The following is a 22,143-nucleotide window of genomic DNA, read 5'->3' on the forward strand; positions in this document are numbered from 1 at the left end:
TCATGTAAAGGGTCAGCGTTTTATCATATTGTTTGATCCATGCAGTATGCATGATGTGATTAGTGCCTCTTTTGTTGAGAAAGCCCGCCTAGAGGTTCCGCCTAGAGGTTAATCAGAAATCTTACTCTCAAGGTTTCTGGCTTCGCTTCTGGTATGGACTCGCTCATCACGAAAGAGTGCCTTGATGTGATATTTACAATTCAAGAAGCTGCTTTCCGTAGGAAATTTCTTGTGTCTCCTCTTTCAGGATGTGATATGCTTTTGGGCATAAGATGGTTTCATGAGCAGAATCCTCTCATTGATTGGGAGGCTAACACTCTCACATTAAATGCCAAAACTAACTCCCCCCTCATCATTCGTATTGAGGAGGGCTTGCATTCTTTGCCTCTCATCTCTCATGTGCAGGTAAAGCGTGAATTATGACGAGGAGCACAAGCGGCATTCATCTATGCTGCTCTAGTTTCCCAGAGCATACAGACTCCAGCTAAGTATTCAGATTTGGTTTTTAGCAAGGTCTATCTCAGGAGTGGATACCATTAGGTATGGGTATTCAAAGGCGACATCTTCAAGAACGCTTTTCGCACCGAGCGAGGGCAATGGGAGTATATTGTTATGCCTTTTGGATTGACAGGTGCCGTGGGTACATTTAATCATCTCATGGGAGGTTGTTTCGGCGATATGGTCGGTGTATGTGTGTTCATCTTTTTGGATGATATTCTCATTATTTCTGCATCGTGGGAACAACATGAAAGGGATGTCGAAAGGGTACTAACCCGTTTGGATGAGTGTCAGTTATACATTGCAGCTAAGAAGTCTGAATTTTTCCTTACTGAAGTCACTTATCTGGGTTATATCATTTCTACAGAAGGCGTCAAGCTATATTCCGCGAAGGTGGAACAGGTTCGTAATTGGGATTTGCCCAAAACTGCATATGATGTGCGTTCTTTTCTTGGTTTATGTCAAGCATATAGTTCGCACATAGAGAATTTTGCTCGCATTGTTGCACCTATGACTCATGTTTTGAAAGGGGTAAAGACTCGCCGTCAGCGCGTAAACTTGTCCGAAGCAGCCAGCGAGGCTTTTGCAGCTCTCCAAGGTTGCGGTAGCTTATCCTTGTCTTATCCTTGCCTCTTGGGATGATCCCTTTGAGGTATGGACGGATGCGAGCAATGTCGCCATAGGCGATGTGCTTCAGCAGCACGGTCGTCCTGTAGCTTTCCTTAGCCGGAAGCTCAATAGTGCAGAAAAGAATTATTCAGTTTATGATAAAGAACTTTTGTCTGTCATTCACTCTCTTAAGCATTGGAAGCATTTTCTTTATGGTAGAGAGTTTACAATTCGCTTAGATCATCATGCCCTCAAGTGGCTCCAGTCTATGCCTAGTGCATATTGGAGTGATCGCCAGGCACGGTGATCACAAATTTTTGAGCAATTTGGCGGTTTGATTGAATATGTGCCTGGAAAAGCTAACCCTGTTGCAGATGCGTTGAGTCGCAAAGGACAGATTTTGGCTCTTGAGTCAAGGTCCACATTTACTATTCAAGGTGTGTCTTTCGACAGCATGAAGAATCAGTATGCGGATTCCGAGTTTGGTAAGCATTGATTGCAAGTTCCATCTTCCCAAGGGCCAAGCAACTATCTCATTCGTGATGGTTTTTTGTTTTTCCGTCAACGTTTATGTGTGTTGCCCTCTCTCAAGCCAACCATATTGCATGATGCACATGATTCTCTCACGGGAGGGCACAGAGGAATGAACACCACTTTGGAAAAATTTGAAAGATTCTTTTATTGGCCTAAAATGCGAAAGTATGTGCTTCATTATGTCACTCAATGCACTATATGTCAAAAGGTAAAAGCTCTTCGAGGTAAGCAGCAAGGCCTCTTGCTTGCGTTGCCTATTCCTAATGGACCTTTTCAAGATATTTCCATGGATTTTGTGACTAACCTTCCACCAAGTTTGCATTCAAGGAACACTCAATGTTTGACAATTGTCGATCGTTTCAACAAATTTTGCATGTTGATTTCTTGTAAAGCCACAATCACTGCACAAGATGTAGCACGGTTGTTCATTAAGCATTGGTAACCCCTCTGTGGTTTGCCAAAATCAATTGTTTCAGATAGGGATGTTAAGTTCACGTCCAATTTTTTGCGCTCTCTTTGAAAATTTTGGCACTAAGTTTAATTTTTCATCGGCTTTTCATCCACAGTCAGATGGTCAGACAGAGATTTACAATCAATTGGCTTTTGATGTTTTAAAGTTATATGTGCATGATCAACAGTCTCAGTGGGAGCTCTATCTCCCATTGGTTAAGGCTCTTTTTTTTTTCCGAGAAAAAGATCCTTCTATTAGTTAATGAAAACTGCCCATAGGGCTACATCCACCTCTGCAGGAGAGGGCTACAACAAGCATGATGGGGAGACTCTCCCAATGAAAAAAAAAAACAGCATATATACAATGGGGCTAAATCAAGAGATGGGAGGAGGGAAGAGCCACACAGGTGGACAATAGTGCCATCTGAGCACCCCCTGGACAATGGTGTAGAAAGGCCCAGGGCGCCAGAGTCGAAGGAAAGCCTCGTGGCGCTCCCGCATGCGGTCGGAGCTGCCCTGTAGTCCCTCAAGCTGTCCTCTGAGAGTATGGATCAACTCTAGCCAAAAGTCACGAACAGTCTCTGCTGGTGGCACAGGGCGAGCCTCAAAGATGCGGAAACAGCGGGCCCGCCAGATGAACAAGAGAGCTAGGCCGCTGATGAGCTCCCAACACTCCTCTCTCTCACTGCACCACTCCTGTGGAGTAAGATCTGTAGCAGGCTGGAGTGTAGGTCGCCCCCCCGCATCACTATCATCCTGCTGGTGAAAGATAGCTCAAACTGAAGTGCCGGGCCCGTGAGGGTGGACCAAGCCGCTGCCCCCCAAGTGTACTGTCGAGCCGTGGAGAGGGCAAGCATCAGCCGAAGAACTCGTAGCCACACCTGCTGGGCCGAGGGACAATCCCAAAGACAGTGACGCTGACTCTCCACCAACTGGTCACAGGCTGCACATGGGGCCGAGACACCACTATGCACAAGCCAGCTCCCTACGGCTGTGGCTCTGTGTGCAACCAGCCACTGGAACAAAGTGACGCGCCTCGACTGTCTGGAGTCCCCAGCCTCTGCCAAAAAGCTGCCAAGAACTTGACTGTGAGGCCCTCCTCCTGCCAATGACGTGCTGCAGCGGGGGGGGCCTCTCTCTGTGCTGCAAGTATATGACGTCCAAGCCGAACAGTGTACTGAAAAAAGGGGACTCCCGGGCGGTATGCAGAAGAGAAGGGGTCCCTCCATAGCCACTCACCAGGATCCCATTGTACTCGTGCCAGTGGACAGCACTCCCAAGCCCATAGCCTCCAGTGTCCTGTCTCAAGAGCTGTTGGGTCAGGGTCTATGACGCAAGTCCTCCCACATATGCCCACAACTCGGATCCTCTGGAAACAGCACTTTGCTACCTGCGGGACCTATACTGCAACTCGTTGTAAGCGTCCCCCACCCTGAAGCTCGAAGAACAGGGCTGGGACAGTCTCTGAGCAAGCCCTGACTGAAATGAGACCCTCCACTCGTGTGAAGGCTCCCATCCACCAGGGTGCTACTGGCTCGAGAGGCGTGAGCCACTCAGCTGGAACTGACTATGAGATGTCCTGACACATGCTCGGCACCCCTCTCATGCCATGTAGCTGTACAGCCTGCACCTCCTCTGGCAAACCTGTGAACTCTAGCCAGTCACCTAGAGAGCGCGCTGGACCTGCTGCCATGGGACCCCAAGAAACATGAGGCCGACTCCCAACCAAGTGGCCTCTCTGAGTGCTAACCATGGGGTTCCAGACGAGGGGCTGCCGTAGGCGCTCCTCCGTGCACGTCGGCTGTCTCTGCTCTAGGCCACGCCGTAAGAGCTCCCAAGATCGAAGCAAACTCACAGCGAATCGGTCCTCCAGTCTCCTGCTCAAACCAACTCGGCGCAACTTTGTAAAGATCCATCTGGTCGAAGGTTGCCAAGGGCCTCCTGACTGAGGCACCCTGGCACGAAGCCTTTGCAGCAAGAACTCCTTCCATGGCTCCTCGCCTGGAAGAAGTCCTCTGACGATGAACTTCCCAAGAAGGGCTCTGCTCTGCTGTGCTGGATCAATGATCCCAAGCCCTCCCTGAGAACAAGGAAGTGTGATGACCGACTAAGCCACCTTGGCTCGGGCAATCTGAGTGTCGCGACGTGACCAAAGGAAGTTCCTGATCAGCCTCTCTACCTGGCTGATACAAGAACTCGAGAAGATCCAGCAAGAAGTGATGTACCACATAGTCGCCAACAACACCTGGTTGGCAACTACTACTCTACCAGCCAGCGAAAGTCGTGCTGAGCTCCAATGTAACAGCTTTCTCCTGATGGACAGGAGAAGAGGAGCAATCTTCTGCTCGGGGGACAAGTCCAAACCAACTTGACAACCCAAGTACCAAAATGCAGTCCCTGGAGGAATCCACCTGAAACCCTCTCCTGGCATCCAATCTGGCATAGAAGCACTGCCAACTGAGAAAGCCACTGTCTTTCTCCAGTTGATCAGTGCGCCCGATGCACAGCAGAAGGTCTCCAAAGCCTGCTCACATCTTTGTAAATTGGCCTCTTGGCCCTCTAAGTACAAGGCTGAGTCGTCGGCAAACTTAGCGTCCAGAAGCTCATCTCCTCGTATAGGGAGTGCTAAGCCCCTCAGACCAACTTGCTGTGACACCAAAAATCTGCTCATCGCCTCCGCATAGAACAGAAAGAGAAAGGGGGCAAGAGGACAACCCTGTCTGACCGATCGTGTGAGCATGAAGCGCTCACCTCTACCTCCTGTCAAAAGCACCTGACTGTGAGCCTGTCTGTACAAAGCTGACACCCCTCTGATCCAAGCATTTGAGAAGCCCATCCTGCGTAGCGTGCCCTCTAGAAAGTCCCAGTCAACTCTGTCGTATGCCTTCTCAAAATCGAGAAGAAGAATCACAAGGTCCTCCCCACGGAGTCGTGCCAAGGCAGAAGACTCTCAGAAAGTGAAGATGTTGTCAAGGATACTGCGTTCCTTGACAAAACCTGTCTGAGTCCCTTGTATAAGGCTCTCCAAAAGTGGCTGAATCCTCAAACTCAGAGCCTTGGCAAGAATTTTGTAGGCTGAGTTGAGGATGGTGATGGGGCGCCACTGTCGAATCTCATCCAAGGAGCCACCCTCCTTTGGAATGAGGTAAATCAGGCCCTTACTCATGCTATCCGGCATCACTCGTGTGTGCAGAATGTACTGAAAGGCACTATAAAGATCTGGGCCAAGCAGGTCCCAGTACTCCAAGAAGAAGCTGGGAGTCAGCCCATCCTCACCTGGACAGCTACCACGAGGGAGGGCCCTAAGAGCCGTGTGCAGCTCCTCAAGCTGAAGAGGTATCTCAAGCCTCTGGTGCATCTCCTCAGTCACAAGACAAGGCATCTGTGCCCAAACCTGCTCCCTGCATGCATCCTGTTTCTCTGACTGGGGCTCAGCCGACAGCAACTCACGGTAAAAGTCAATAGCAACTGCACGCATATCCTCGGGCTCACAAACAACTGACCCGTCGGGTCTCCTCAACTGATTGACCTTGGCATGCGAGTGCCGAAGTCCCACTGTCTCAAAAAAGCACCTGTCACTCTGTCACCCACCTGAGTCCACTGAGATGCCTGTCGGTGAAAGGCAAACTCATGGCGCCTCTCCTCTGTGCAAGCAAGCTCTTGTCGAGCCTGCTGTAACTGCTCCTCCAACCATGGACTGTCTGGATGCTGCTCCTGCATCCTCTGTAGTGAAGCAATGCCTCGTCTGAGACGCTGCTCCTCCTCTCTCGCTGCAGCCCGTCTAGCCAGAGACTCCTGGAGAAAAAAGTGGCTAAGCTGAGCTAGGCCTAAGGCCACTCTGTCTGCAGGTAGAGCCTGGCTGTCCATGCCCTCTGTCCAGAGAGCCTCTACCCTCTCTCTGAGTGCTGAGTCCAACAAGACCCGCTCTGGGATGGGAAGCATCCTGCTCCCACTCCTCTGCCTGTCTGCCACTGTGAGGATCACTGGTGCATGGTCCGAGAAGGATGTCCCTGCCAGGATGCCCACTAATCCCCCCAAGTCACTGAAGTGGTCACTAGTGTAGAAGCGATCTATCCGCGATAGATTTACTCCTCCCACTCTGCGGTCCGATCTAGAGAAGGCAAGACTCTCTGGAGGCCTCACAAAGCCAGAATGCTGCCATGTATCCGAGACCCTCAAAGTCATACACAACCTCTCCCAAGCTGCTAACTCGACTCCATGCACAATAGCATGGAGCCTCCGATCCTGTCAGAAGGGTCCTCCAACATGTTGAAGTCCCCTCCTACACACCAATGGTCAACCTGTGGCAAAGACTCAACAATCTGTGACCAAAACTCCGCACGAGCACTCGCCACATTGGGCACATAGATGTTCAGGAAGCCCACGAGGCCACCCTGAACCTACATAGTAATCCACTGAGCCCTGCCTGGCACAATAATCCCTCTGCCCACAATGGCCTGCTGCAATGAGTCCGCAATAGTCATACATACCCCACCTTGGATGCCTCCAGGTCCAAAAGCAGCTGACCGAAAGGTATCATAACGTCCACGCAAAATCTGACCACATCGCTGAATGCGGCTCTCAGACAAATGGTGCTCCTGAAGCATAAGGAGATCAATCTCTCCTCCCACAAGGCAACGTTGAAGATCTTGACGCAATCGGCCCCGCTGTCGCTGAAAGTGGGGCCCACCTAGTCCCTGCACGTTCCACGAGACGATCCTCATGGGGAGCGAGAGAGAACAGATGCTGCCGCAGCAGCAAGACGGGCTATCTTCGAGGCTGGCTTGGATGGGGAGTAATCCGCATCCGAGCGTCCTCTAGATAGGCGAGATTGCAGTGAGTGCCTTGCCCAAGCCCAAGCAGAGCAAGTCGTGCTTAAAGCAACCTCCTCTGTCCAGGAGTCCTCATGAATGTATACATAGCAAGGCAAACACTGCGTATCAGCAAAAAAGTACACCACAATGTGCCTACATCCTGCTGAGTCTGGGGGTGTCACCGCAAACTTGGCCAGTGGCCACAAAGTCTGCAGCAAATCTGTAACTCCAAGTTCTTCCAAGTGGTGAGAGAACTCGAGAACCTGTGTATGCAACCATCCCACCACTGAGTCGAGGGACTACTCTGTCTCGGTCCTACCACAGAGGAGGAAGGAGAAACCAACTGTTGAGTCCAAGGCCTCTGTCCCCCTAGCGGCGAGGAACAAAGCGTGGACCCTGAAGCAGGCTGCCTCGTGGTCTGCTGCAGAATCGCCGAGAAAGCGAGTGAACCCGTAATCGAAGAAATCCCAGCGGCGTCGGAGGTCAATGCTCGTCAGACCACGAGGGATAGCTGCAAGGGAAGATGTCTCAATCTGCAGAGGGGGCCGCAAGAAGGGCTGACCCTCTCTCGCTAGGCGACTCGTGGCAAAGGCGCTGCCAAGAGATCTCCTAGCCGCCGGCGAGGGACCAGTCTCCTGAGTCGACTGTGGTACTGAAGCAAGGGGAGGGGGAGAAGGAGCTGGGGGGGGGGGAGGGGGGGGCGGAGGAGAAGAGAAGCGGGGTGGGGCGACAGAGACAGGGGGGCGAGGTGGGGAGTGGGCGGGAGGAGAGGGCGGGGGAGGGGATGAGGAGGAGGAGGGGAAATTTGAAGGTGGTGCGGCTGGCGAGGGTGAAGCGGAGGTGGAGGCTGGCGTAGGGGGCTCTTCCTGCTCAAGAGGACCAAAGTGGTTCCCCGTTGGAACCCACTGCTGCTGAGTAGGCACCTGAGGGCCACTCTGAGTGCAAGGCTGTCGCTGTGGCCCCTGGTGTCGACGGCCACGGGCCTGCTGCCACCCCTCCTCCGTTGGAGCCCCAGGCTCGGAGGGTGGCTCTGAATCTGTGCGTTGTGCCGCTGGCTGTGGCTGAGGCCCAGCCTTGGCAGGCTGGGGCTGAGGCTGAGGTGCAGGTCGTGGCCTCCTCCGTGGACAGGCCTTCGCTAGGTGGCCCATTTGTCTGCAAATGAAGCACTGGTTCGGGAGGCCCGAGTACTCCACACTTTGTCTAAACCAACCCCCACTCACCCGAGGCTGAAGGATGACCTTCGGGAGCGTGTGGGTATCTCTGACCAAAACTCGAACTGAAGGGATGCCAGCCGCCTTGGCAGCTACTGATGCTGCCGTACGAGGTGTCTCCATTACAGTCCCGATGGCGGAGCCAATCCTGGAGAGAAGTGGAAGGTACTCCCTCCGTAAACCCGGAAAGCAGACTGAGATGGGGATGTTTGCCTCCTCTACTAGCACATCCGAAGTCGGGTCAAAACCATGTCGCCACTGTCGAAAGTGGGCGCGTGATACTCGGATGGCCAGTGGACTCATAGCTATGACCTTGGAGGCCATCTCGGAAGTCTCGAACTCAATCTGGTAGTACCCCCGTCCGAGAATGTGGACATCCAAGATCTTGCCCACCTCTGCGAGAAGGCCGGCCTGGAGAAGGTCTCGCAGCTCTTCTCTGCTAGGACGGGTGCCGAGAACCTTGCAGATGACAGAAGTCGCTTGCAAGCGTTCTACCTCTGCGGCAAGGCTCGCTTGCTCTGTCGGCGAAAGAGCAAGTCGAATGGTGGGCTCAGCGGGGTCGGGCGAGGGGGCTTCAGGCGAGTCCCTCTGCGGCGGAGCTGGAGCTTCCATCTGTGTCTACTGCTGAGTCGAAGAAGCTGGCGGTGAAGAAAATCTGCAACCGAGAACGCCGAGCACTTGTCCGAAGAAGAAGTGTTGCAGAGCCAGGTGCAGAAGACCTTCGGGAGCGATGAGGACAGGGGGGGGGGGATGGGGAGACGGATAAAGCGGCGAGCGAGAGTTCAAGAGGCTGCGGGGGGGGAGGGGGGGGGGAGGGAGAAACGGCCAGGGAATGGGGGGGAGCGGACGGGCTTGGGGGCAGCTAGGAGCGAGGGCGGCGGGCAGCAGAGGGAAAGGGTGGTAGGCTGGGCTGGGCGAGGGAGGCAGCGCGAGGGCGAGGGGGACAGCGAGAGGGCAAGGGAGGCAGCGTGGGGGCTGGAGGCAGCGCGACGGCGAGAGAGAGGGGGGGGAGGGTGAGGGGCAGTGATGGTGCAACAGGGGGGGGGGGGAGCGTGCAGCAGCAACGAGCTAGAGGGCAATGGACACTCTAAAGGTACCGATTGGCTGGTTAAGGCTATTTTTAATGACTCTTTTTCTTTTGCCATTGGTCGAACTCCTTATGAGGTAGCTTTTGGCCGTCCGTTCCAGTCACTTTTGACTCGCTTGGTCAGTCAAATGCCTGATGCAAATGATGAAAGTCAGTCATTGGATGAGATCTCTGAGAGGGTGAAGCTTGGACTAAGCAAGGCTCATGAATCTTATTCACGGCAGGCTAATAAGCATCATCGAGATGTTTCGATCAAGGAAGGGGATTGGGTGTATTTAAAAATCATGAAGCAACATCTTAAGCAAGTTAGAAAGAAGTGTCCCAAGTTGTCTTTTCGTATGTATGGTCCATTTCCAGTCATTGAAAAGATAAATGAGGTTTCAATGAAATTGCAGTTGCCTAACTCATGGTCAATGCACAACGTTTTCCATGTTTCTTGGTTGAAAGTGTTTCAGGGAACACCTCTAAAGGACTCTTGGAAGAAGAACCAGAGATCATCGATGAATCTGTAGTTATGGAGCTGGAGCAAGTGTTGTTGCATCGGTTTCGACATGGTTCGAAGAAGCAAGTGAGACAATACTTTTTGAAGTTCAAGGATCGAGGAACCCACGAAGCAGTGTGGGTCGACGAAGAGTTTTTTCAAGGATTATACAGAGTTGTTGGTGGTAGACTACAAGGAAGCCATGCAACTCGGTATCAGTGGCTCACCTTAAAAAGGAGGGGATGTCACGTGACACATCCAACCCTATGTGTCCGTGGACAAGCTACTTCATGACAAGGGTTCCGTCAGTCTAGTCAGTCTAGATTAGCAATTGTTCTAGCACTTTTGTGAGTCTGTTCGCAGACCGTGCATGCCCAGGCACTTAGAGTAAATGTATATCCTCTGGTTGCACATAGCATGATCATCAGCATTACCATCAAAATCCAACAAAATCCATCAGGAGCGTTTTTCAGTGCATTAAACCTATTTTTCCTATTTTTGACATTTTTCACTTTTTATTTTAAGTGACTTTAATTGGAAACTGAGTAGGGCAATTTGGGTAAGATAATATATAAGCAAACCTAGGCTAGCACTATTTGGCAGATGAAACCAAGAGAGCACAAGGCAACCTTGCAGCAGGCCCTCAAGGTGGATCCTCACAAGAACCCCCAGCGTTGTCACGTGACACATCCAACCATATGTGTTCGTGGACAAGCTACAGCATGATCAGGGTTTAGTCAGTCCAGTCAGTCTAGATTAGAAGTGATCTGACACTTTTGTGAGTCTATTCGTAGACCGTGCATGCCCAGTCACTTAGTGTAGATGCATATCCTCTGGTTGTACGCAGGATGATCATCAGTATTCCCATCAAAATCCTTCAGGGAAATTTTTCAGTGCATTTATCCTATTTTACCTATTTTTGATATTTTTCACTTATTATTTTTAAGTGACTTTTGTTGGAAAGTAGGTAGGGCAAATTGAGTAAGTTTGTATATAATGTCATGTGACACATCCAACCCTATGGTCCGTGGACAAGCTACAGCATGATCAGGGTTTAGTCAGTCCAGTTAGTCTAGATTTAGAAGTGATCTGGCACTTTTGTGAGTCTATTCGTAGACCGTGCATGCCCAGTCTAGCAGGGAAATCAGCAGATCTGATGTTTCTTGCAAAAAATGCTGGTTGAGGTGAGGTCCTCGGCGACAGAAATCATCAGATCAGAATCGTGTCGGGAGACGTCTACAAGACAACTTTTCGGACGACTTTTGGGCTATTTGAGTTTTTGGTGATGCCTTTTGGCTTAACCAATGCTCTTGCGACATTTAACCGGATGATGGACAGGATTTTTCGAGAGTACAGGCTATTTGTTGGCACTTTCTTTGACGATATCATTGTTTTCTCCAAGAATAAGGGAGAACACAGAGATCATTTGCTTCAGGTCTTTCAGGCATTACAAGATCACAAGTTAGTGATTAATGGAAAGAAAAGTGAATTTTTCCTACTAGAGTTACGCTTTTTGGGACACATTGTCTCAGCAGTAGGAGTGCAAATAGATCCGGCCAAGATAGAGACTATTTGTGATTGGCCCGATTTGAAGAATGTCCTTCTTGGGACTGTGTTCGTACTACAGGAGGTTCATTTGAAATTTTGCAAAGGTTGTTTTCTCTTTGCATACCTTGACACAGAAAGGAGTCCCTTTCTCGTGGGGATCCACAGAGGTGATTGCCTTTCAGACATTGAAAGAGAAATTGACTACAGGACCAGTTTTAACTTTGTCGGACTTGCAGAAGTCATTTGAAGTATATTGTGATGCTTGTAGTCGTAGTCTGGGTGCGATTTTAATGCAAGAAGGCCATGTCATTGCTTACGAGAGCCGATTGTTCTCAAGGCCGGAGATGACAACACAGATTTATGAGAAAGAGCTTTTGGCGGTTATCCATGCTCTTACTTAGTGGCAGCATTACCTACTCGGAGCGGATTTTACTGTCTTTACAGACCATCAGAGTTTGCGCTACTTCTTGTCACAGAAGCAGCTTTCAGAAAAGCAGATGCGGTGGGCGAACATCTTGTCACAGTTTCACTTCCAGGTTGTCCATGTGCAGAGACAGGAGTGTGGTGGCAGATGCTTTGTCTCGGAAGCCGTTGGTTCTGGCTATTTCCGCGATCATCATAGGAGCTTCGAGGATATGGTCGACCAGTATGCCACAGATAGCGATTTTGCAGACGTTTTCACACGGATACGGGATGGGGAGACAATAGCGGGATATTCCATTCGGGATGGCTACTTGATGAGAAAAACCATGTTGTGCGTTACACAGCCGTTGAGGGAAAAGGTTATGATTGAATGCCATTGTCCACCTTTTACGGGTCACCGCGGCATTGCTACCACCATGAAAGGGGTAGAGAGATACTTCTTTTGACCGAGACTCAAAAAGGATGTGGAAGAGTTTGTGCGCAGTTGCTTAGTATGCCAGAAGGTCAAGTTTGACAGGCATAAAGCACAGGGATTGTTACAGCCTTTACCCATACCCACCCGCTCCTGGGAAAGTATTGCAATGGATTTCATTTTTGATATCCCGAGAACATAGAGTGGTCACGATGGTATCTGGAATGTTATTGACAAATTTAGCAAACGGGCTCATTTCATTCCAGTGAAGAAAACAGTCAAGCCGGATCACTTAGCGAGGCTGTTTGTGGCTCAGATTTTCAGATTACATGGCATGCCTAAGATGATTGTCTCCGACAGAGACCCCAGATTTACGAGTTTGTTTTGGAAGGCAATTTGGGAGAACATTGGCACGCGGTTGCAGATCTCGTCATCGTTCCACCCGCAGACTGATGGGCAATCTGAGATTGCAAATTCAGTGGTTCTAGATTTATTGAAGTCTTATATCTGAGATCAGAAGACTCAATGGGAAAAGTACTTACCTTTGGTGGAATTTGCCTACAATAACACGATACGCTCTTGGACCGGGAAGGCGCCATTTGAGATTGTTGAAGGTGCTGCGAAGGTTCCACCCTTCCTAAACACGAAAGATAAGATTTTTGAAGCGGATAATATACGCGAGACTTAGATACGGCTTTTGCCAAGGTTCGCGAGACTTTGCAGAAATCTCAAGAACGACAGAAAAAGGCAGCGAATCGCCATCGTCGCGACTTGAAATTGAAGGAGGATGATTGGGTGCTCTTACGTTTTGAGAAGGCACGCCTGAGAAAGAAAAAGGGAAAGGAGAGGCTTTTTCCAAAGCTTAGTATGCGATACTACAGACCTTTCTAGATCACTGAAAAGATAAATGATGTCTCCTTCCGACTGAAACTGCATGATACTTGGAGGATTCACAATGCATTTCATTTGAGTCTCTTGAAACCTTTTAAAGGTGATGTGCCTGATGATGGGGAGCCCAATGAGCAACCCGAAGTAGAAGAGAACGAGGAATTTTTTGTTCCTGAACAGATTTTGGCACATAAGGATACGAAGGATAAAGGTAAAGTCCGAAGGCGGTTCTTGGTTAAATTCAAGAACTATCCTGCATTGGATGCGAAGTGGATAGAGGAGGAGGACCTGGCAGATACTCCTCAGATTGTGAAACTTTACCTCGATGCTTTTGGCTTAGCATAGTCTACTCCAAATGGAACCCAGAATTTAGCTTGGCCGGAGATCTGGTGCAGTGGGATGCACAAGAGGAGAGTCACTCCGCTCCCTTGTCAACAGATGCGTTGATTTAGATACTAGAGTCACTGATGTCTCTTTGAGCTTCAGGGATACTGAAAGCCGACAATATTCTGCTGTATGACTTTATGAAATGGAATTCCTGATTATGATACTGATTTGTTCTTGACTTCTTTTAAGTGCAAGAACTGATAGACAAAATGACTGCAGCATTTTGGTCTGATTGATCTCGAATAGACATGGTTTCAATAGGGGTTAGTCAATCAGACATCGATAAGATCTTGATTGGATCTAGATGCGATTACTAGCTACATTGCCGATAAATCATGGTCTAAGATCCGAATGAATGTTGAATGTCAGGTGATGTCGTGTGATGTGAGTGTCGATTGGTACATGTGCTAGATGTGTGTTCCTAGTACGTAGGTACTAACAGTCAATGTCTGCTAAGACGGTTTATAGCCTCTGTCTGTTTTGCAGGCGTAATCGAGGGCGATTACAATGCTTTCAAGAGGGGGGTATGTCACATAGTGATGACGTGTTTTCCCGGGAGCCGAAACCATGACTGCTGTTAAAAACCCTAAACCTGCAAATTGTAAAATCTACCGGAAACCCTAAAAAAAGCAAAACCCTTAACCCTAACCCTAACTCTAACCCAACCCTAACCCTAACCTAAAAAGTGCAGCAGCGCTGATTTCCGAGCTGATGACGTGGCAGAATCCCGTGATTTGCGGCGGAATTTCAGCCTTTTGCGTCAATTGCTTTTTTCCACGCAATTTGAGAAGAGAGAGAAAGAGTTTGCTTTATTTTAAAAACTCAAGTGAGTTTGAGAGAGAAAAAAAGAGTCTTTGCTTTTAGGCTTTTGGATCTAAAGCTTTTGGGGCTCTGCTTTTGGGCAACCCTTGTAAACATTTCAATAAGTGGTGAGGGCTTACACTCTGCAAAGCATCTGGACGCATTGTCTGAGAGTGAAACCCTAACCACTCTCTTGTACTTTGAATATAAAGAAATACCGAAAGAGGCGCCAATCTTTGGGGCCAATATCTCTAGGCACGGAACTCCGCCGGGCCAATGCAAATCTATTGTGATCTGTGAATTGTTTTGAAGTGGTTATTTGGTGCTATCGTGATTGATTCTTGACTTGGAGTGTCCAAGTCTGTTACAATCTTCCTCAGAATAAATGATTTGTTCTTCTGGCGTTATGTATCCTCCTATAATTCCTTGTGCAACTTTTTCATCTGGGGCTAGCTTAGGTTTAGTAGGTGTTTTAGCTTTACCTTTAGATTCATTTTGAGAGTTCTGTTCCAAAGGATTAGAGGAAGATTGGTTAGAAGAGTTACCATTCTTACCGTTCTTACCGTTCTGTGGGTTCTGAGGAGTCTGAAAAGTACTGTGAGAAGACTTGTTCTCCTTAGGCTTTCCTTTGTTGTGCTTCATCTCCTGTGCGAGAGCAATTGCTACTGCCTTGTTGAGATCCACGGGGTCGAGAACTTCGACATCAAACTTGATATACTCGTCCAACCCGAAAAGGAATGCCTCTTTGCGCTCATCTTGGGTGCCCAGCTGTAAAACACAGTTAGAGAAAGACACGACTGACATACCATTTTGCGAGATTGCGCCAATCTTCTTTCAACCGCGCTAAGTACTGAGGTGGCATAAACCGTGCCTTGAGCTCGTCTTGGAAGTCGGCCCAATTGAAAGAAAGGGGTACACCTTCCTCGGCTTCGTCTAGGTGCGCGACCAACTGCGCCTCTTGTCGTGCGTGATACCAATTAATGCCATCACCGACAAGATACATGGCTGCTGTCGAAACTTTGCTATTTCCTATTTTCTTAGTTGTCGCAAAGTAAGCATTAAATTGATGCAACCAAGAATGAATAACATTAGCATCCATCTTACCGTCATACTTACTGGACGTCAACTTCTCAGTGACTGGATTGTTGAAGTCTGCATCTCTACTTGTGCTACCTGATGAAGTGCCCACATCTTTGACCGGCTCGGATTTCGAGGTGAGTACCTATAGGACCAACTCTTGCATGCGTTGATCTCTCTGCGCCTCACGCTCTAATTCTAAGGCCGTTCGCCTTTCTTCGGCCGCTATGCGTTGGGCTTCACGTACTTGCTCATGCTCAAGCTCCATAGCTGCCTTTCTTTCTTCGGCCGCCAAGCGCGCTTGATCACGCTCGCGATCCAAGGCGGCGCGTTGCACCTCTTGTTGTAGCATCATGTCCATCATTGACTTGACCAAAGCCTCTATAGGATTTGGTGCAAGCCGTGGCGTAGATGGGGAAGGGGGAGGGTTGAGAAAAAATCCTCGTGGTGGGAAAAATTCTTCGTCACCAACTCCACTCTCATCACCCTCACGCAAAGTATCCATTCCGCTTCGGGTAATGACCATACACTAAGATCTTGGGTACTTAAGTTCTCGAGGAACTTGGGTTCTTGAGGTTCTTGGGTTCTTGGGTTCTTGAGTTCTTGACGTTCTTGAGTTCTGTAGCTTGCAATCGGTGTTTGAGAAGGCTTTTCTCTTACTTGAGCTCGACTCTTCCTTGTAGGCGTAGCCCTTGGCGGCCTTTCGCTCACACCAAAGTTGCTTTTTCCCACCTCATGTCGATTGGCCGGCCGCGAAGTGCACGGTCTGCTCTCAATGAGTGAAAAGAGGAACAAGGGGAGGCTGGACAAGCCCTTCTTTCTTGGGTTACCTGTCACTCTTCAAAAGCACAATTAGGAATCGACACGCCCAAGTGCATTTGGGTTACGTGCGACCGCAACAAGCAAAAAATTTCTTGTGGTTCTTTCCTTGAGTGATACAGAACACTGCCAAAGCTCTGATACCAATGTAAGGCGCAGCGGACGTGAATGTTGATATTGCTCAAGATAAGTGCTCCGAACTGTGCTCAAGGGTTCCTTTTACTCACAGAAGGGAGAGCCTTTCGTTCCTTTAGAGAGAGAATGTAATGATCACAAACAAAGTGAATGCTACTGTGAATGAAGGTGCTGAGAGTGAGAGGAAGAGAGAGAAAAGAATACGTCATGGTGGTTCTCAAACCCTCCTCCAAGGCTCCCCTCTCTATGGCGAGAGAGGTCTATGCTATAGATTGCACAAATCTGGTACAATGGACTTGCCGACGATGTCGACGAAAGTGATGACGAGGACGAGGACGGGCTGAAAACTGAATACGCTAGGGTTGAAATGCTGAAAACTATTGACTTTTTGCTAAACTTTGACACCTGTCAGCGAGGATGGCGATGATGACTCCTCCACGACGATGCGCTGAAGACGCAGATGCTGAAAACTGAAAACAGCGGGCTGAAACTGTAAACGCTGGCTGACTCGACAGTACGGCCAGGATCTGCTGTGGGTAGTGAGATCTGCGAGGCTAAGGCTAAATCTGCAATGGCTAAGGGTTGGAAACTGAAAACACTGATGTTCTTGGCCGATCTGGCGTCGTGAAACTGCAAACCGCTAGGCCTGATCTGCTACAGAAAACGCCAAGTTGATCTTGTTTAGGGCTCTTTGCCGGTCTTGCTGAGAAGGTGCACTGCAAGTTGCTAGAACTTCTTCTGCTTCTTCTGCTAAAACTGGGCGCCCCATGTCTGCTTATATAGCTGTAAAAAGCTGGGTCGAGCAGTCCTCCCAACAGCCCATGACCTTGGAAATTGGTAAATTAAAATAATAAAAATGCCAAAATGTTGGAAAATGTACTGTCCCAAAACTGGCTGGGCATTGGACCTTCTACTTGGACAATGCATATGTTGGGTGGTATTGGGTGTGCAATCAGAGGATATGCAATTGCTGTAAGTACCTTGTCATGTGACACATCTAACCCTATGTGCACGTGGACAAGCTACTTCATGACATGGGTTCAGTTCAGTTAGCTTAAGAAATGTACTGGCACTTTTGTGAGTCTGTTCGCAGACCGTACATGTCCAGGCACTTAGATTAGATGCATATCCTCTGGTTGCACACAGGATGATCATCAGATTTCCATCAGAACCCATCGGGAGCATTTTTACAGTGCATAGACCTATTTTCCCTATTTTTAAAAATTTTCACTTATTATTTTTAAGTGACGTGACTTTTGTTGGGAACTAGGTAGGGCAAATGCAGTAAGTGACTATATAAGAAAACCTAGCGCTAGCACTTTCTAGTAGAAGAGGCAGCAGGAACAACTTGTTCAACAAGCACCTTCTCAACAAGACCCCCCACCGGCGGTAAACGTAGCGTTTTCAGCCAAGGACCAAAGATCAGCCAGTGTTTTCATTTGCAAGCAGATCAGCCAACATTTTGCTTTTGTAGATTCAAAACGGCGGTAGCAGAACCAGCAGAAGACAGAACAGCCCTAGCGTTAGCAGATTGCACAGCAAGGGACTTAGTGTTTTTGCAGCAGGATCCCAAATCAGCCTAGCGTTTTTGCATCTCCGCGACAGAATCAACAGTAGCACCAGCGTTTTCAGTTTTCAGCATAGTCATACCGCAATAGAAGTCCCGAACCTTGTAGATCTCACCTTCCCGCAACAGATCCTCGCCGCACGGTCAGATCCATCGAAGTTTGCAGTTTCAGCCCGGAAAACGCAGATTTCAGCATCTGCGTCGTCGTTGCATTGTCGTCATCGACATAGAGTCAGAATTCAGCAGATAAAGATTTGTAGATTTCAGCCCGCCATCTTGTCGTCGTCCTCATCGTCGTCGACATCGTCGGCCTCATCGTCGTCGACATTGTCGGCAAGTCCAAAGCATTGTAGAGATTTGTGCAATCAATAGTAGACTGCTCTCGCCACATAGAGTGGGGCCTTCGAAGGAGGGTTTGACAACATTCTGGTGTCGTATTCTTCTCTCTCTATCTCTCAGTCTCAGCACCTTCATTCACAGTGTTTACCACTTTGATTGTGTCCATTGCACTCTCTTACTAAAGGAACGGAAGGCTCTCCCTTCTGTAAGTAAAAGTAATCCTTGAGCACAGTTCGGAGCACTCATCTTGATCAAAGTTCAACATTCACTTCCGCTGCACCTTACATACTTGGACATGCACGGCCTGCTCATAGGCTCACAAAGGTGCCAGAACACTTCCAAGTTGACCTGAACCCTCGACCTGAGATAGCTTGTCTACATGCACATAGGGTTAGATGTGCACGTGACACGTGTCGTGTTCGATTCCCGACTTGGGGTGCCCTTTTCCGAACTGCCAAATGGCTCCCTGTGCCTTCTCGACTTTTGCAAAAAAAAAAAAATCTTACGTTTCTCGCTTTTTCTCCGCTCTCGCTTTTTCTTATCCTCTCTAGAACTAGAGGACGACGAACTGCCTCGGAAATCTCTATAGACAAAGAAAAAATTTGGGTCATCCTTGAAACGAACGCGCTTCTTGGATCTTCTTACCACGTCGAAAGTCGACTTCCGGCCCAAACAGCTTCACAATAGTGAAACGATGATTTGTTATTCTCTCGGTGGTGTAAAATGTCTTGATCACAATCACATTGTGCTTCTTATTACCTCTTGTTGCAAAGGATGGGAAGGTTTTAGAGTGACTTGTGATTAGGCGATATATTGATCACCCTGTATAAAAGAATGAAATCATGAAAGCTTCAATAATGAAAGAGTGACTTTTTTTTTCTCTTGGACGTGTAAGAAGGTGATGCAATATCTTGATTACAATCACAGTTGTGGTTCTTATTATCTCATGTTGCAAAGGATGGCAAAGTTTTGAATTGACTTGTGATTAGGTGATATATTGAGCACCCTCATTCCCATTCCACAAAGGACTCTCATTCCATTGATATTTTTCTTAAGTATCACTCTTACCATGGACATGCGTTCGCACATTGAATTTCTATAACTGCCTTTCTTCAAATTCTTCCTCGTACTTGTTGGCATGCCCTACTCTCTGATGATGTTGTGAATGCAGGTTCACATCTCTCTGCATTTTTCAAGCACAACGTAAGTTCTTTTTCCTCTCTATAGCAGATTCTTAATCTAGGCTAATTTTAATCAACAGCTTGCACTGTTGCAAGCACTATAATCTATCAAAACACCAGATATAAGAACAGAGATGCTCGCTTCACATTAGCTCTATTGTATGCTAGAAGGGGAAAGCAGCGAACCCTCCCTAGAAAAAACAATGGAGCTTGCCGCACACTTCAACAAAGCCCATCCTTACTTTCTCATCTTTGTTAACATTTTCTTGTAATCTTGTGCATTGCAGAGGAGTCTGTGCGAACGCACCTCGGAAGGATCGTGACAGTTACGTGGCTATTTGTAATGCTCATATTCAATGCAAGCTACACTGCTAGCTTAGCCTCTCTCCTTTCAGCTCAGAAAAGGTACCCAACCATAGATGGCTTCCAGGCCCTATTGAGAGATAAGAGCATATCAGTAGGGTGCCGAAAGGGCTCCTTCATGAAAACCTACCTGGACAAGCTCAACCTGGAGGGACACACGCTTAAAAGTTTCACTTCAGAGAGAGACTATGTCGAAGCCCTTCGAGCGGGAAACCTTAAGCAAGATGGTGTTGGGGCATTGCTGGAAGAGCTCCCTTACATGCAGATTCTTCTTCAAACTGAATGTGACTTGACCCAGAGCTCCTTGGAGGACGACCATCTCCCTTCCTTCGGTGGATTTGGCTTTGTAAGTACCTGTATTGCTATATCTCATTTCCCTGTTGAGCTAACATTTTTTTGCACATTTGAAGATTCAGACTCAGCTCAGCTGTGTCTTTGTGCTCTTGATCTTGCAAATGCACAAAGCACAAAGCTTGAATGCTATTTAAGTGGATCATGTACATGTTGACATTCTACCCAAATATATCAGATAAAGCTCTTAGATATCTTGTATTGGAGCAGTACCATCAAGGTTCTCAACTGATTATACACATGCATTTCGCGCACAAGACTTATAGCAGGCAACTCAAGATGTAGAAAACAGTAATAACCACTTTTGGGGTCATAGTATTTTGTGTAGCACACAGCTGCCAACTACATGCACAAACAAGAAACGCATATGTTGGTTTATGGATGTGTATGTAGCCATGCATTAATTGTACACCAGCTAAATAGAGCGTACGAGCCTCATAGGTGCACTTGTTTGTTGTGTGTTTAGGCCCTTTTATATCCAAAAGTATGCTGAATTGATTAAAGGGGAATGTTTGTGAAGGCATTCCGAAAAGGAAATCCCTTAATCGATCAATTTTCAAAGGCAATACTTGAGATGGCAGAGGATGGAACCCTTCAGATACTGCAGAATGAGTGGAAGATTGGAGATAAAAGAGGTCGATGCGAATCGAATTCGGAGCCAATACATTTGAGGTTAAGGAGCTTTGGAGGGCTTTTCAGTATTGTTGCGTGTGTGTATGTCTCATGCTTAATATGGCGCCTGACGACCAAGGCCATCAAATCACCAGAAGGGAGCTGTGGTCCTCTCATTCAAGCTCTGCCATGTACTCAGCACGGAGCTAGTATTCAACGAAGAGGAGAATTGTCCTTGGGTAGGCGCTCAAACAGGGTACATGATGAGAGTCAAGATGATCAAATCTCTTGATATGTTTACATAGAAAAACACATCCCAGTGAAAAGCTCTGCACTTGGAAGAGAGAGCCCTTTATTGAAATTGTATAACATGTTTAAACTTTACAACACCATATTATTTATAACGTAGCCAATTGGATGTACTCCAGACAAAAAAAACAGAGCCTGTTTATAGCCTGATGGCTCATTTCAAAGGGTCTTCAAGATTGTTGGCTATCTTACAAAAAACATTAGCCAATTTCCAAGTGTCTGTGATTTTGGGAGATAAATCCACTGAAAAAACACATTGGAAACTTTAAAAGATACGCCTCATATTGAATGGATTAAGGACATACTGGCAACTCCGTATTTTTATTCCTATTTTCACAAGATTCCTCCCAACCATCCTCATGGCCCACACTCTCAGCCTTCGTGAGGCTTGAAGTCACTTAATTTCTCTAAAAGGGAGAAGATGGAATCGAACACACACGTACAGAAGCTAAGCCTAATGAGTATAGCTGTAGCCAACCCACCACCGACCTGAAGCTGCTTGGAAGTGGAAGCCTTATATTGAAAAAAATGAGCATGGTCTGTGCACCTGACAATCAATTCAGCATCTGACCGCTGCTCGTTTGTCTTCAGCATCGACGGGCGCCTTGGAGCCTTTCTTCGAAGCTGCATCTGTGCCTCGACAGGCGCGGCGCCTCGCTGCTCATCCCCTATTTAATCGGTCGCCTCTACCTCGCATCAACTCAGATTCCCTTCTTTAATTGATTTTACCCCAGCTGGTAGCACCTACTTGAAGATTTATGCATAATATATCCCCTCTACAGTTGGAAATTCTTGAAGAGGTCTTATTCTTAACCTTGGATGTACTTTGGCATCTGACATGTTGGTTCTGTACAATAAAATTCGTTGCAATTGCGGTTCTTGGAAGTCAAGAGGCACACAGCTCTTTAAAATAGCCTTCAGTGGTGCAACATTTGCTCATAAAAACCATATTTAGTCCAGAAGATGCTTTCATCCATGCTTGCATAATAAACCATGTGAATGCACCATTGGCTCTACTTCCCCATTGTCGAAGGCATATGATTCTTTTGAAACCCATGCCAAGTGGGGTATGGTAAAAATCTTGACGAAAAGGATTTAGTTCGTTTTCGAGAAGGTCGAGGGGTGGCGGATAGTGGATCTGGACTGTACATCCATTGTCCATTATCTGAAGGAACTCCCATTAGATGCACTCTGCTATGACACATCAACAGTGGGAATGTTGTTGCTCCTTGTGGGTTGAGAAGTTG

At 47.9% G+C, this 22,143-nt stretch overlaps 1 protein-coding gene across 3 annotated transcripts in view; it reads left to right on the forward strand.

Annotated features, from left to right (window-relative positions):
• Positions 1-21,167, forward strand: part of LOC147446538 (glutamate receptor 3.3-like) — a 41,614-nt gene extending 20,447 nt beyond the window's left edge. For 2 of the 3 annotated variants that reach the window (XM_086525754.1, XM_086525755.1), the window contains exons 3-5: positions 19,252-19,283; positions 19,549-19,970; positions 20,496-21,167. In XM_086525754.1, coding sequence (XP_086381880.1) covers positions 19,252-19,283; positions 19,549-19,970; positions 20,496-20,879 — 838 coding nt within the window. In that variant the 3' untranslated portion in view covers positions 20,880-21,167. Of the gene's footprint in view, positions 1-19,251; positions 19,284-19,548; positions 19,971-20,441 lie in introns of all 3 variants that reach the window. The other variant, XM_086525756.1, reaches the window with a different exon arrangement.
• The last annotated feature ends 976 nt before the right edge of the window (positions 21,168-22,143 follow it).

This window comes from Adiantum capillus-veneris, chromosome 12 (genome assembly GCF_014529385.1).
Source record: "Adiantum capillus-veneris isolate H3 chromosome 12, ASM1452938v2, whole genome shotgun sequence".
In the NCBI taxonomy this organism is placed as follows: domain Eukaryota; kingdom Viridiplantae; phylum Streptophyta; class Polypodiopsida; order Polypodiales; family Pteridaceae; genus Adiantum; species Adiantum capillus-veneris.